Source organism: Xiphophorus hellerii, chromosome 18 (genome assembly GCF_003331165.1).
Source record: "Xiphophorus hellerii strain 12219 chromosome 18, Xiphophorus_hellerii-4.1, whole genome shotgun sequence".
Taxonomy (NCBI): domain Eukaryota; kingdom Metazoa; phylum Chordata; class Actinopteri; order Cyprinodontiformes; family Poeciliidae; genus Xiphophorus; species Xiphophorus hellerii.
Genome location: NC_045689.1, coordinates 29,996,655 through 30,012,713, shown reverse-complemented (window position 1 = coordinate 30,012,713; position 16,059 = coordinate 29,996,655). Strand labels below are relative to the sequence as shown.

Sequence of the window (16,059 nt, the reverse complement as noted above, 5' to 3'; positions counted from 1 at the left end):
TCACGGACTTTATCAAAAGGCTCTCCATCCATCCATCCATCCACCCATCCATCCATCCATCCATCCACCCATCCATCCATCCATCACTAGTGTGAGGAGTGGCCTTGAACGCACCGCGCAGAATGGTGCAGAAGAACTCCGGACTATAAAGAAGCCGGTGTTCTCCCGGCTCCCTCTGTCTCTTATCCTCTTACCTGTAGTGAAGACCTGCCGTGAAGCTGTGATGGACCGCTGGAAGGGCAGAGTGGCTCTGGTGACCGGAGCTTTGCCAAAGAGTTGGTCCAGTACGGCACGACGGTGGTGGACTGCGCGAGAAGTGTAACAAAATTCAGGTTTGTTACACTTTTCCTTTTTCTTTCTTTCTTTTTAAATGTGAGATAAGATGGGAACGTATTTAAAGTATAATAAAGGAAAAGTTTCAGAGAACTTACATCATTTATTCAATTAGCGATTACACCATGTTTATGTGATCTCTGAGCTATGTCATCGTTGCATAACCTGGAGAATCGAGGAGTGTTTTAAATGTAATATAAGCAAACAAACCCTGTAAATATTCAAAGGTTCTATTATGAAATAGGATACACAGATCAGTTTACAGAAATAAACCCACTGGGACCTGTTTGTAGTTTGTAGTGAGCCTTGTGAAGTAAATGTCTGCAGCAGGCTTCATTTTGGTTCTCGGTTGAGTTAGATGTTATTGTAAAGCGATCAAATGATTCAAAGGTTTAGAGTTAAATGCGTGTCCTATCTGGGTATTAAAAAGTGTAAAGTGTGAAGATAAAAGTGGAAATCAATGAACTGCTCCATCACTGGAAACAACATGGCCAAGGTATTTTTCCATCTTTATTCAGGAAAGTACATTTATTGAGCCTCATGCAACCCAGCACAGCTTCCAAATGATGCAAGTGTTCATCGACTGAAGAACAGAAAACCACAACATCATCCCAAAATAGTAACAGGGACTGACAATGCTGAGTCCCAGACATTCACTTCATTAGTCGCTGAAATGCGCCAGGGCATTGCACGGTCCAAATGACATTCTGTTCAATTCAACCAACCCAAAGGGCGTACAGAAGGCAGTCTTCATTTTATCAGGTTCTGCCACTGGGCTTCTGACAGGCATCCAAGGATTCCTCAATTCACCTCGGATCTTACTGCTGAGCTTTCAGTGGTTGACAAAACACAGACGGATACTCCCGTCCTTCTTCTTAACTACTACAACTGGGGAGTGTTGTGGGGAAAAAAAAAACTATTACCAAGCACTGTCAGGTGAAATCACTCAATCAGGTTTATTCACATATTGTGCACAATACAGAGAGCTTGGAGCACAATCAATAATGAAGGAGTTCTGGGTGAAAAGCTCTTCCAGGCAGAGACAACACACAGGTTTTAAACCAAGGTAAGGAATCCAAAACATGGGAGAGAGTCTGGTTCCCTTGCAGCTGCAGCAAAACAACTTCCAACCTTGTACATGTAACCCAAAATAGTTCTTTTGGTGAGAGTTCACAAGCATTTAGTATTACATGATCAGCAGATGTTAACTTGTAGTAATTTTCCACCACAGGAGGCATAGGGCTTTCTATTCTCACGGACCACCTGACTATCCAACAGCTCCCGAATGTCGGCCTTATGGCCCCATGGGCAGAAAACACACCCACATATTTTCCCAGCAGAGAGCTACCTTTCTCTTGTTCCATGTTGTTCAAAGTTGGCAAATCTACATCTGGTAGACAATCTGACTGAGGTGCAACAGAGCTAAGCTGAGCAGAAATGGTTGCCTGTCCAGATCCAACCGCCTCTGCAACACCTCCTGGAAGACTTACAGTGCTAGTAGGGCCTGCCGGAGTCCAGGGTGGAAGCAACACATCCACGTTACTTACATTAACAATAGGAACGTGCACGATCCTGCTGACCCCTGTCACTTCTGCTGGTGACACCAACAATCCTGCTGGGAGGCAAAGTTTAGTGGCAAGTGGCTTAAATAGCCCAGATTCTGTGGGGCAAAGCTCAGCTCCAGGACATGTAGCAGTGATAACCCTTATATTGTCACCGGCACACTAACTGGCCTGTGACCCCTTACTCGAACCGTACCCAGTAAAGACTGTCTGTACTGGCACTTTCTGGTAATGTTGGAAAGCCATGTGCCATAAAGACGAAGCCTGACTGACAGCTGGTAACACAAACAATGCCGCACCATGTTGTTTAAGGAACTCATTTTACAATTCTCTAATGACTTTCATACCTAATACACCTGCTACTGTCGACTGAGAAGAATATTCCAGGGGCTTCTTAACAACGGAGACATTTTGCTTAGGTGCCACCTTTCTAAGCTCATAGGCTGCATGAAGCTCAAGCCAGCAGCAGGCATGTAAGGTCCCCTGACGATGTTGATTAGAGAAACTCTGACACTCTAGAAAGAGCGTCCAAAAGACACTGAAATGGGACATCCCTCATTTTCAAAAGTACTGTGAGACACGGTACTTTTGAAAATGTACTGTGTCAACCAGCAGTGAATCCAAACACTTGAGTTCAGGACCACTTCACCCATGACCTACCCCTTCTGAAATGTGGCTCCACAAAGCAGAAGGAACTGGATTCCTGCCTGCTGATATGCAGCTGCAGCCTCTCCTTATAAGAGAATGGGATGCTGCGAGACATGATTCACCCCTTGGCTGACAACAGTTTCTGGTTATGTGAGCGGGTTTCTGGCAACGCCTACAAACAGTAGGGGTCGTTCTGTTCGGTTGTGGGGACCTAGAGGAGGGATGTACGATCAACAGATTTTGAGAGAGCATGTTAATCTGTTCCTGCTGATTTAACAGCATTTTCTTTATTTCTGACAAACCAGAAGCCCTTGGAACAACTTCTAAATTTGGCCTGCTTCTTTGGGAATGTTTTACTGCACAATACGATGGCACAGAATAGCTCCTTTTTCTCGCTTCGGCTGTCTGTCCCTCTTGTTCCCACCTGATTGCTTTATTTCCTTATGTCCAAAAGTGTAAAAATCTGGATTGTTTCCAATCAGCCTTTACAACTTTCTACATGAGGTAAGATCATGAACATGTTCAGCAAACTGGTCTCTCAAAAGCATGGCATCATTAGCAACAGTATTTCCAATAATCTTTTCCGTTAAATAAAAAAGTGGATGAGAAAACTCCTGCAATGATTCACCCTCTTCCTGTTTTCTAGACAAAAAATCCCCCCCGCAAAGTTACATAAGACTTAGACCAACCACAGGGTTCTTGCAGAATTGAGAAAATGCGTTAGGGGGGCTTTCTTTGTCAGCCAGGGTCTATATCTTATCTCCTCTTTAACTTCATCTTTCAGGTGATCATACACAAAATATGTGAGATCTAGAGGCGATAGATGTATAGTCGGTACACCAGATCGGACCTTCTCTATCCAACCTATAACCCTCTGAAAACAGGACATTTATGTTCCCTCTGGATCTAAGACAGCCGCTCCGTGACTGGCACTTCTGCTGAAGAAAGGGAGATCTACTTCTGGGAGAAGTAGATGGTACAGAGTTTCAATCTGATATGCTTTTCTTTAAATTCCTGATTCTCCTCTTGAAGCTGCCGACTCGTATCCTTCAGTTCTCATCTCCCATGGTTCCTCGGCAGAGAATTCCTTACACGGAAAGAAAGGGAACCAAATTCCATCTTAACCCTGTCCAATTCAATGAACCAACTAGATTTGAACTACTACAAGCACACCCCACTGCCTTGCAATCCTTCCAGCAACGCCAGATTGTGACCTGAGGTACAATTACCACTAAGTATAGTGAGTTGTAGAACCTCAAATTCTCCTTTCACCAGACCTTTACACAGATTAATTTAAGAATTAACAGTTAGATATATTTTATTTGGCTCACAAAGTACAAAAATGTCCTGATTTAAGAGAAAGTGTAATCAGAGTATAAATAAATATTCTGTATAAACATTGTGTTATACAGGGGAAAACCCCCCCAGCTAAAAACAGAAGACGATGCTGGCCCTGGGAACCTCTCAGCGGAAATGTTTGAGTAAAGTAGACTGATTGGGGGAGAAATAAAAAGTAAGATAAATAAATATATCAAGGTGCTCATCAAGAAAAACACACTCACAGGATACACTGGTGAACACAACAAAGAAATCAAATTCCGTTCTACTATTCCCTTCAGCCTAAGAGGACAGCTTTGAACCCAGGGACACCATAGGGCCCCTTTAAAATAATCCAGAGGGCCGAACACTAGTATTTCCCCTTCCTTAACCCAAAACAAAATTTGGCAAATAGTCTTAAGTCAGGATAAACTGGCAATAGCAACACCTTTGGGCACAGCAAGGGTGCTGTTATAGTTGGAGTCTATTTGTCTGTGTAATCAGATGTTCACCAAACATAAGCTGGAACATTTCACATACCACTAATTAACTGAAATATTGTCTTCACCTAAAAAAAAGGCAGAATTTACTAAATTAACATTGGTATCTAGGAAGCAGATGTAGGATTACACATGTAGCTTTCCATGTCTTTTATGGAATTGTCTTTCATTTAAACTTCCACCACTAAACAGAAAATATATTTCGAACAAGGAATCTATATTGTCTGTTCCTATTGTCTGTTCTGCCAGAAGTTCCAGCAAAACGTTTGCACAAAGCAAAACCACAACTACTGCTTCGTTTCAGGTCTTGGCTGCAGAGTGTAAGAGCGCGGGCCACAGTGGCGTCCTGATCCCGATGAAGTGCGACCTGACCAGCGCGGAGGACATCCAGTCCTTGTTCGCAGCCATCAAGGCGCAGCACAAAGGCGTGGACGTTTGCATCAACAACGCCGGCCTGGCTCACCCCGACTCTCTGCTGAGCGGCAAAACCAGCTCCTGGAAGAACATGCTGGACGTAAGGATTCACCGTGGCTCAGAAAATCTGATGGAACATTGTTTTGAGGCTTTCAGGGACAGTTAAAATATTTTATGTCTGAGAATGAGGAGGAGAAGGGAGAAATAAGCAGAGGTAAAGATGGGCTAGTTCATCTACCTGAGGTTAACCAGAGGTGGTTAAGATAAGTTAGTGAGGCCTTGACACTAAATATCTCTGTACAATGTTGCAGAAATTTTTATGCTAAAATACTTAAAAACACATTTATTCTCTGTATATTTACATGGTACGCCTGTTGTTTTGCAGGTGAACGTTATGGCTCTGAGCATCTGCACTGGTGAAGCGTACCAGTCGACGAAAGAACGGAACATTGATGATGGGCACATCATCAACCTGAACAGATAAGCTTTGTTGCTTATGAAAACACGGCTTAGTTCAAAATCAGTACTTCTTTGTAAATGTTGCCCATGTAGACATCTTTGTCTATGACAGCATCTGTGGGCACATTGTAGTCAACTGCAGTATTTTCCATTTCCTCAAGGCCACCAAGTACACTGTGACCGCCCTGACCAAAGGCATGAGGCAGGAGCTCAGAGAGGCCAAGACTGATATCAGAGTTACGGTGAGGGTTCAGTGTTCAAGTTATATATATATATATATAAATATATATATATATATACATATATAAATAATAAAAGTTACATACTGCATCTTTATGGCTAAGGTGATCCTTCATATTTTCATTCCTCTTTGTGTAGCAGAGCCCTGTGAAGGTGTGTTTGTTGACAAAAAAGTTCATAACTCAAGGCGCTTTGTTTCTGAAATGACAGATTTATTGGTTTTTGAAATGCATGACTTGCCGCTGAATACGACTTATTATTCTTGCAGTTTTTTAAAAAACTTTCAAATTGATCTTCAAAGCTTCAGGCCAATGTTTTTAGACGTCTTTTTCCATCCTAACATTTACAGACTGTCCTCTTGTCTCTCCAGTCCATTTCTCCTGGCCTAGACTGAATTTGCTTATCGTCTCCATAGCGAAACCCCTGGTAAAGCTAAGGAAACATATTCTCACCTTAAGGTAAGCATATTTTTAAAAACTACGCAATAATACACTCGATACTTTTTACAGAGGAATGCAGTAAAGCCTTTATCTTATTTAACAGCCATTGGAGGCGATAGACGTTGCTAATGCCGTGGTTTATGTCCTGAGTGCCCTGCCTCATGTTCAGGTAGTTGGTTTTTCTTTCTTTACATGTTTCAGTTCTAAAGGATTGTCTTTTGCTTTTCTTTGTCTGAGCGCCTCCACCTTGTTTTCCAGGTGGGGGATGTTGTGCTGCGACCTGTGGAGCAGCAGATGTGATGTTGAACCGTGTGATGGCTGCATTTACACACCACTCACTCTTCAGATGATCTCCATCTGTGAAATTAATGAAGTTAATTTCCAATTAAAAGAATAAAAGTCTGATTTTAAGGTGGAACGTGGTCGCTGCTGAGCTTCTTATCAGTGCTCTGCAAGAGCATTCACAACTCTGGAATCTTTCCACATTTGTTTTTATGTGGCGCCACACTTAAATTCTATTTAAATTAAAACCATTAATTGAAATAGAATTCAATTGCTTTTTGAAGGGTTTATGAGAACTTGTTATCAAAAATATAAGCAACAAATGTCCATGAAGAAATGAAACTGAGGGCCAAACTTAATGACATTTTACAACTGTTAAAAAAAAACTTAATTTTGACATTGAATGACATTGAATTTGGTCTGCAGTTGGTAGCACTGTTGCCTTGCAGCAAGAAGGTCCTGGGTTCGATTCCCGGCCCGGGGTCTTTCTGCACAGAGTTTGCATGTTCTCCCTGTGCATGTGTGGGTTCTCTCCGGGTTCTCCTGCTTCCTCCCACAGACCAAAAACATGACTGTCAGGTTAATTGGTCTCTCTAAATTCTCCCTAGGTGTGTGTGTGTGTGTGTGTATGGTTGTTTGTCCTGTCTGTCTCTGTGTTGCCCTGCGACAGACTGGCGACCTGTCCAAGGTGACCCCGCCTCTCGCCCGGAACGTTAGCTGGAGATAGGCACCAGCACCTCCTGACCCCACTAAGGGACAAGGGTGTTAGAAAATGGATGGATGACATTGAATTTGACATTGAAATAATCTTTTATGTCAGAGGATGCAGCTGAGATTGTAAAACTGCAATGTTTATAACAAACCGTTGACTTACGCTTAATTGTGCTCTTTCAAAATAAATTATCATTTTTTGCTAGCTTAGAATTTAATAACTTTAAAAATGAACACATTTTTGTTGTTTGCAGCAACAAAAATATTTCAGCATTTTAATCTTTCACTTCTGCTTCCAGCTTGAGACACATTTGGTTGCGTTGTTTATCATTATTATTATTACAATTATTATTATTACTATTAATAATCTTTTTTTGTTTTGTTTTGTTTTGTTCACCATCTTGCCCTTTAAGATTTCACGCTTTTTTTCGTGTAACTTTCTGTCCTTCTGTGGCCGAATCATAACTGTGTTGAGAAATTCCCCTTCTGCAGCGGATTGAGGCAACTCCACACGCTGAAGTTCAAATTCATCTCTCAAAGAGAGAGAGGCGACTCCGGAGTCTAACTCAGGACCAAAGGAAGGCTCTTATCAATTTTATTATGACTGTTCATAATGGCTACAGCCAATGGATCAAAGGTGGCTCACTACAGTTTATTCTTTCTTTCTCTCTTTTTTCCTTGCAAACTTTTACCATGAAGTTACTGCAGGTATGTAGAGCTCCGAATTATGTGTGAAACTTTGAGCTTATATTTCAGATAGAGAGCGTTGTCTGACTGAATCGGTTAAGCCTTGAAGATTATTATATGAATCCATGTTTGTAGAGAGAAAGAAAAATATCTTCAAATCACAGAATATTTGAATTTTAACACCCAAATCTTGGCTTTAAATTCTGTGTTTAATTGTAAATTTAGTTCACCATATATATATATAAAACAAATAATAATAGTAATAATAATAATAATAAAAATAATAATAATAAGAAGAAGCTTATTAAGCTTTTTTCAAGGCAGTTCAACAAAAATACCGGGGGGAAATGTAGGTTAGCTTCTAAATGAGAAGGATAGGGTTAGCAAAATTCAGTTAGCTAATCTATTTGTTATCTATAACTATTCTATTATACATACTTTTACGTAAAGAGGTTAGTTTTGTGTAATATGAGACAAAAAGGGGGGGAAAGAAGTTTTATGTCTTTTTATACGATAAATGCTAGTAAGTAGTTTAGCAGTAATGGAAAAAAGGCCCATTTGTTCATATTTCTGAGACAAGTCTTCTCACAAGACCGGATGTGGTCATTACGCGACGAGGTGAGGTGAGAAGCTTCAGGATGAGGACTGTGGAATGGGGTGGGGGGCGGATTATGGTCGAGGTTGGATGTTAGAATCCACCCACAAAACAATTTTTATTGAATAGTTAGTGGGTGGATGGTCCCCGATCGAACCAAAGCGTCCTGGAGCGAGTACAGTCTGTCTACCCACTGTCTCTGACAGCGCACGCCATGAAAAGTCATGGCAATAAATCACGGAGATAACATGTGTCAAATGTTCAACTTTAAACCTCAGGAGTGAAATTGGACATTCGCAGTGTATGAGAAGAGTTATTCAACCAGTTTTGTGGATAACGGTTGATAGAGACAGAAAGCTTTTTAAGTCACTATTTTCTACATGTAGTAATATTGATGTCTCTTTATTATTCAAGGTTAATGTCTAATTTCTTTGAACAGTTTTATGTTTCAAGGAATCATGCAATCTGCCTTCTGCCAGGAAATAGAGCGTCCATCCCCAAGTTTGCAAACTCATGCAGCAGTTCACCTCTGAATGACTAAAAAATTGAGATGAAATTTAAAAATTAGGGAGTTTTTTTTTTTTTTTAATAAATGCTAAATTAACATTAATAATCTTATGTATATGTACATATTTGTGTTGCACCCTGTCTTAACTGTGTAGATCTATGATATTTCCCTTTTAGTTTCAAATCAAAAACACAAAATGGACACCGGGACAGAAAGTAATTTTAATTTATGTGACCCAGAGGTTTGGTAAGGAGTGTTAGCAAACATTAACAATGTTGAGCGAAGAAACCAGACACAATGGTTTGCACTGTGCATATTAAGGCATGTTAAAGTATGATTGTTTTTTTTTTTTTTTATTAAATAAACGTATCAGTTTAAAGGGGTCATATGTGTCCTGAGGTTTTTGCTATGCACGGTGTTTGTGTTCCCTAATTCCTATGAGTACTGGGGTTCCACTATAATTTGTTAATGCTGTACTAAAGAAAGTAAATTGTTTATTTTAATTATGAGAAACTGTTTCATGACTTAATAGTACAGAATTGCAGTCAGAATTGTCAGCCAGTACGACATAAATATCATTATTAGATCATATTTATGTATGTTATATTATAAGATACAACATACATGGACCGCATATTTCTTACTTTTTTATATATTTTGTCCTCATGACAGTGGCAGAAACTGGCCTCCATACAATTCGCAACGGTTCCCTGCGTTTTTGTCTTCACGCGCCACATAGGCAACGTATTGCGTCACCAGCAGCGTGCTGCGTTCACGGGTTTGTAACTATAGAAACTCGCAGGTCGCTCCGCTGCCCTGTCACATGCTCTATGGTCGCCTTTTTTTTTAGCTAAAGAACGTTCCGGTGAGAAGCTGTGATGGACCGCTGGAAGGGCAGAGTGGCTCTGGTGACCGGAGCTTCGGTCGGGATTGGAGCGGCTACGGCTAAGGAGCTGGTCCGGTTCGGCATGAAGGTGGTGGGCTGCGCAAGGGACGTAGAGAAAATAAAGGTTTGTTTCAAGTTCAACTTTATTGTAACGCTGTTCAGCGCTAGCCATCTCACATAAGGTGAAGAGTGAGCATGTCAAGTGGATCACAAATTAAGTAGAAATCCCCAACTTCCTCCAGTGGTCCAATAAAAACTAATGGTCTGTGTGTATGGAGAGTGAACAGTGCCAAATTCCAATAAATAAATGACTCGTGGAATAATGATTGACACGTGGCATTTATTTTTCAAAACTAGAAATAATTATGGAAATAATTTATTATATGAAGCAGTCAATCAATCGAGGTTATTTGAATAGCAAATATCAGCAACAAGGCAGTTCAAAGTGCTTTACATCAAAAAAACACAAGTCATCAAAACAACATACAGTTGACAATTGAGAAATCGGTGACAAACATTGCATTTTGACGAGTGCCTTCATCAAAAACATCAATACACGTCGATAGCCAGTACATGTGTCTCAGTTAGATGTATAATTTTTATATTAAAAAAGAAAACAAGATGTAATTATTTCATGATTTTATAAAATATTTCATGTTCCTGGGTCAACTTCACCCATCAAACTCAGTGGGCGGGATTAGGGGGAGCCAGACGTCTCATTGGCTACTTCAGACAGGAAGTCAAGTGAACTTCTTCCACATTTGCTACGACTTTGAGGTCAATAGCTTCACCGGGAAGTACAGAAATAACTTCAATACTATAATAAACAAGTACCTTTATGAATGTTAGCCGGTGTTAGCTAACAGTGATCCTGCCTGGAAGTCTGTGGCAGCTTCCTCCATGCAGGCTCACAGTGAGCTCTCTCGTTGTCCTGTTGGAGATTTTTCAGACCCAAACAGAAACATAAAGGCCGGAGTTCCTCAGCCAGAATTTGTAGCAAATAAATTGCAAAAATTTATTGAAGTTATTCCTGCACTTCAAGAATAAGAATTTAAGCATCCCTAATCCCGCCTCCCGACTTTGATGGGTGAAGCTAACAGTTTCATTAAATAACTTCATTAAATATGTCTCAGTAAAAATGTATTAAATCATGACATAATTATGTGCCGTTTTCAAAATGAAATCAATGCATGTAATTGAAACCCATATAACTTAATTCTATATTTATTAAATAATTTCTCTATGTTTTCCAGTTTTATTAAATTAACGACGCATTTAAATAACTCTTTCATAAGCTATTAATCTAATTAGAATTTGACACTCTTCACCCTCTTTCAAACACTAAAACCCAGCTGTGAACTGTTTGCATAGAAACCCCTTTAAATTAAGGATTAAAGTTTGGCATGAGCTTCATCACAAGACTATCTTGTGACCGTATTTATCTTCAGTTCTTCTCAAATCTGCTACTGCACAATAAAAAGAAGAGCCTGCAGCTGGCTGTGTGAACTTAGTTTAAGTGCATACAAACCCTGCATACAAATTTTATCTGGGGTTTTTTTTAGTATTTGCTATTTTGAAAACATAGGCAAACATAATAAATCTGGGCTGTGTTTTCTCAGGCAGCTGCGGTTACTGATGAGGACGATGTGGCCTTCTGCCCAGGGCTACATTCTGTTGGGGGCAAATAAAAAAATGAATGGTATCCGTGTCTCCGCCGAACAAGTTTTCAATAGCTTTTTGTGTTGTACAAAATACGACCGTGATTCTTAGGATTACCAGTGTATAACTGTGCTCTAGAGAAAAGATAAATCACCTCAGATTTTCTTAATTTCCGGGCATCAGCGATGACTCTCCTTATGCCACGTTGTCAGTTATTCAAAAACAAAAATAATCATGTATTGGCTAAAATTGGACGTTGCAGATCAGCCTTTTACAAAGATCGGTGATCGGCCAGAAAACCGCAATCGGATTTTCCCTCGTTTCTCCACTGAAGGACAGTTTCTGACTGTTCAGAATAGAAAAGTGATTTCATTTGACTTTATTAAAATCAAATAAAGTTTTGATTTTAACTTTATTTGAGACAGGTTTGAACAGGTCAGGCTGTTCAGACCTGACCTGTACATGCAGAAGTGGGTTGATGGGGCAACAGTTTCACTCACGTAAGAGTAGCATCTCTTAAAAATAATATCTATCAAGTTGAAGTAAAAAGTAGTTGTGTCAAAAAGTGACTGCAGTAAGAGTTAAAAAAAAAAAAAGAAAGTGTTGAAGTGACTACTCAAGGATTGTGTGATTCTCATGCCTTGACATTCTTTTCAACACGATTTGAGATTTTATAAAAACCAGTTTCTGTCTTTGAAAACATGCAAAACAGCATTTCCAATTTTTTACGTTTTTTTCGTGGGTGCGCCGATAAATCCCTCCCGCTCCCCTGGTTTCCTTCATTTTGGGAGAACGGCGATCGGTCGATGCTTACATGGGAAGCAAATATGATCCAAAGATCTAAAAATCAACTGCTGAGGTTTGACTGACAGACCGGCCCACCAGGTCAGGTCTGCATGTTTGCAGATAACAATAGTGACCCCACTGTTGCCCACTCAGCGACTTTCTTGAAATACGTAGCAAGAATCAACAATTTGTTGAGTGATGACGGCAAAATGTAATGCTTCAGTTGTTGACTATGTGTTCTATGACCGTGTGCTTTTGTGTTTTTGTGATCACACAAGTATGTACAGCAAATTTCCTGAAATGTGCTGTACATTTCAAATTGTATTTGATTTTGATTAGATTTGATTTTGACTCTATTTCAGACAATAAAATCTTTAACGGCCAGAATCAGAATCTGCAGGTCAGGTTTTTTAAAAATTGGTAACCGGTGATCAGTGAAACCCTATTTTTCTTTTTTTTTTTTACACAGGCAGCACTTTAGATCAAACGTTATTGTATATAATATGTTGTATGACGAACCTGCCAGAGAAACTTGCATAAATTTCCTTGACTTTAGCTGACCTCTGATGGCACGGCTTTGAAGTTCTCTTAAATGCACCGGTGAAGTTACTGAAATAAAGACGTTTCATTGCAGTAAAATATTGAAAGTGATCATCTTTTTTTGTCCTTTTTTTTCTTTCTTTCTTTTACTTTCAGAGCCTTGCTGCGGAGTGTCAGAGTGCCGGCTACGGCGGCGTGTTGATCCCGTTCAAGTGCGACCTGACCAGCGTGGACGAGATCCAGTCCATGTTCGCGGCCATCAAGGCGCAGCACAGCGGCGTGGACGTGTGCGTCAACAACGCCGGCCTGGCTCACCCCGAGCCTCTGCTGAGCGGCAAAACCAGCGCCTGGAAGAACATGCTGGACGTAAGGACGGTTCTGATCCGCCCCGGATCAGAGGGAAGTTTGGCTGCTGATTCCACCTGTGAGTTTTTTTTACAACATTTTTTCACGATTTCACAGGTTAACATTGTAGCACTGAGCATCTGCACTCGTGAGGCGTACCAGTCAATGAAGGAAAGGAAAATTGACGACGGACACATCATCAACTTAAACAGGTAAGCTTCTAGTTAATAACGATAGTAATAATAATAATCTTCCAAAACGGAGACGTGCGTCAGTAAACTTATCTGTATCCTGCTGGACCTTTCGTGGAATGTTTGTGAGTGAACTGAAATGACTGGTTTGCAATAAAAAATAAATAAAATGAATTCAATTGAACTCAAAGTAGCGGATGATGAGGAGAATTGACGCGTTTTCAAGATGATTTAAAATAAGAAATCTAATCAGCCTGGTTGTGTTCAGCGTTCTTTATGGGGTTATTGAGCCTTTTTTACTTACTCTGATGCTGCTAAACCAATACACAATCTGCAGCATCTTTTTGCCGAACACTGCAGACCTTTAGCTTCTTCTGTAAGTGAGGTCTGCTGCGTCTCTTCCTGTAGACGGCTTCACCGTTGAGTCTTTTCTCCCTTTCACACGGTCTTCCTTCAGCAACGGTTCTCTTCTTGCAGCTTCTCTATAAAAGCGAGATTTGTGGGCCGCTGGATTTTATACCAAGATCAAATTACACACAGTTTAAGTTACTAATTAGTAGAGGTGCACCGATCTGACATACTAATATTTGCATCGGCCCCAATATTGAAGAACATTCAATATCGGTGATGAGATCTGTTCAGTCTAGTTCTATGCTTCATGCTCTGAGCGACGTCACGCTTTATTATTTGATTTACGTCACATTTAGAATTCCTAATTGCACTTTTTGAACCATTTGAAAGAAGTTTTGTTGCTGTTTATTTTTTGACATGTTTGAAGGTTGTCAGTTTTGACAGTTTCAGGTTCTTCATTAGTTATTTTCCGTTGACAGTTATGTTCCTGGTTACACCAACTGAACAAATTAAAGTTGTGTTGTCTTTACATGTTTGACCCGACTTGTGAAGCTGTTTATGTCATTAAGTGTGCTGTACTGGTGTAGAGTTATCAAATATCTTTATAGTTTAACACATTTATGTGTCAGATATCGGTATCGGAAGTGGAAAAAAGTGTCTGGTTATTAGGTGACTTCTGATCGCAATCAGTGTTTCTGATTGACTAAAACTGCACGCCACATTTTCAGAGTTTTTCTAAAAATCTTTGACAATCATGTATAGCTTTTACTGATTTTACATATAAATCCCAATAAAATGCATTTAAGTTTTGTTATAGTGTGAAAAAATTGTAAAAGGCGTTTCAACTTTACAAGGAATTCCACAGTCCAGAGATATTACATTCAGAATTTAGTTCAAATTAAAATTTTGAAAAATAATAATAATGTACTAATCCCAATGGAACTTGGATTGTTTTTGCTTCAAACAGCCCTGTCACTCGAGGGGTGGAAAAATAAGACAAACAAGAATATTTTTCCGAAATAGGACCCTGACCTTTTGCGTTACGAATGAAAAGCTGCCCCGCCGTTCCTGTCTGTTTGAAATGACGTTGGCCCCTCAAGCTTCCATCTTCTGTTGCAGCATGTGCGGACACCGTGTTCTTCCCAACGCTGATATCCATTTCTACACGGGAACCAAGTATGCTGTGACCGCCCTGACCGAGGGCCTGAGGCAGGAGCTGCGAGACGCCAAGACCCACATCAGAGCCACAGTAAAGGCCCCGTCGCTCCCTGTGGGGATTTTAAAGCCGTGATTTATACTCATTGAGTCGGGAGTGCATCATTAAAACCAAAGCAGATTCATCAGCTTAACCACAAAGTGTCACACGCTCTGTAAACCCAGCCGCCCCGGCCCGCCCCCCGGTCGTCCCCTCCAGGCGGGGATTCGGGGAACGCGCCGTGTACTGTGTGGTGCTCAACGCCGTTTCTCTCTCTGCAGTGCATCTCTCCGGGTTTAGTGGAGACGGAGTTCGCTCCGCGCCTCTACAGCCAAAACGCAGAGAAAGCCGCGTCGGTTTACTCCTATTATAAAGTACGACAGCTACCGTCGAGCGGGATTATTTTGTTTCACTTCTGGGGAGCTGAAATGACTAAACTGTTTGTTTGTTTCCTCCTCTCTCCCCCCCTCCAGGCTCTGGAAGCATTAGACGTCGCTAACGCTGTCGTTTACGTCCTAAGCTCTCCTCCTCATGTGCAGGTTGTTTGTTCTTCTTTGAAACTGGTTTTGTTTTGTTTTGTTTTTCCTGTCGTTTCTGTCCTGCTTTACACAATTTTAAATGACCTTTTCCCTGTATTCTTTTTTTTTTTTTTTCTGGTTCAGATCGGAGACATTCAGATGCGATCAGTTGAGCAAGTGTCGTAGAGTTGCCGAACTCAATCGCTAATGCTTCACGTGGTTTGTTCGCCACGTCTGTGGGATGAGTAAAACTCATCGATTTATTATAACTAATAAAAGTCTGATTTAAAAGGTAAAACCTGTTGCTTTTTTGTGCCAGTGTTTTCCAAAAAAATAAAAGTTTGTATTTGTAACGCGGCGAAGTAGGAAGAATGTAGCGGTCAGGGTCAATCAGTCAATCAATCAAATTTTATTTGTATAGCACATTTCATCAGCAACTCATTTCAAAGTGCTTTACATCATATCAAACACAGAAACACAATGCAACATAGAATCAACAATCAAAACACAGCATTAAGTCAAATTCCATCAATAAATTTGTAATTGATTACATTTCAAATACAATTCTAAACAGGTGGGTTAAGATTTAACCAGTTGAGATTTAAAAGACGTCAGTGTTTCAGCTGTTTTACAGTTTTCTGGAAGTTTGTTCCAAATTTGTGGTGCATAGATGCTGAAAGCTGCTTCTCCTCGTTTGGTTCTGGTTCCGGGGATGCAGAGCAGAACCAGAACCGGAAGACCTGAGAGGTCTGGAAGGTTGATACGAATATGAATGTATTGTGGTGCTGAGCCGTTCAGTGATTTATAAACTAACAACAGTATTTTAAAGTCTATTCTTTGAGCTACAGGGAGCCAGTGGAGGGACTTTAAAACTGGTGTTATGTGCTCTATC

The 16,059-nt window shown here is 40.4% G+C and overlaps 2 protein-coding genes and 2 long non-coding RNA genes across 5 annotated transcripts; 3 read left to right on the top strand and 1 right to left on the bottom strand.

Annotated features, from left to right (window-relative positions):
* The first annotated feature begins 2,656 nt into the window (after positions 1-2,656).
* Positions 2,657-5,275, top strand: LOC116708005 (dehydrogenase/reductase SDR family member 11-like). The gene is made up of 3 exons (XM_032545758.1): positions 2,657-2,724; positions 4,553-4,874; positions 5,160-5,275. The coding sequence occupies exons 1-3, from the start codon at positions 2,657-2,659 to the stop codon at positions 5,256-5,258; spliced, it is 489 nt and encodes a 162-aa protein (XP_032401649.1). The 3' UTR covers positions 5,259-5,275.
* A 389-nt stretch (positions 5,276-5,664) lies between these two features.
* Positions 5,665-14,592, bottom strand: LOC116708309 (uncharacterized). The gene is made up of 2 exons (XR_004336639.1): positions 14,487-14,592; positions 5,665-5,896 (listed from the first exon to the last, which is right to left on the bottom strand). It is a non-coding gene; the product is annotated as an uncharacterized LOC116708309 (long non-coding RNA).
* Positions 5,839-6,331, top strand: LOC116708308 (uncharacterized). 2 transcript variants are annotated; one of them, XR_004336638.1, is made up of 3 exons: positions 5,839-5,931; positions 6,017-6,082; positions 6,172-6,331. It is a non-coding gene; the product is annotated as an uncharacterized LOC116708308 (long non-coding RNA). The 2 variants fall into 2 exon arrangements; XR_004336637.1 differs by lacking the exon at positions 5,839-5,931 and having other exon boundaries at positions 5,958-6,082.
* Positions 9,444-15,465, top strand: LOC116708307 (dehydrogenase/reductase SDR family member 11-like). Its single transcript, XM_032546197.1, has 7 exons — positions 9,444-9,706; positions 12,724-12,933; positions 13,030-13,124; positions 14,574-14,703; positions 14,931-15,023; positions 15,123-15,188; positions 15,312-15,465. The coding sequence occupies exons 1-7, from the start codon at positions 9,575-9,577 to the stop codon at positions 15,351-15,353; spliced, it is 768 nt and encodes a 255-aa protein (XP_032402088.1). The 5' UTR covers positions 9,444-9,574; the 3' UTR covers positions 15,354-15,465.
* The last annotated feature ends 594 nt before the right edge of the window (positions 15,466-16,059 follow it).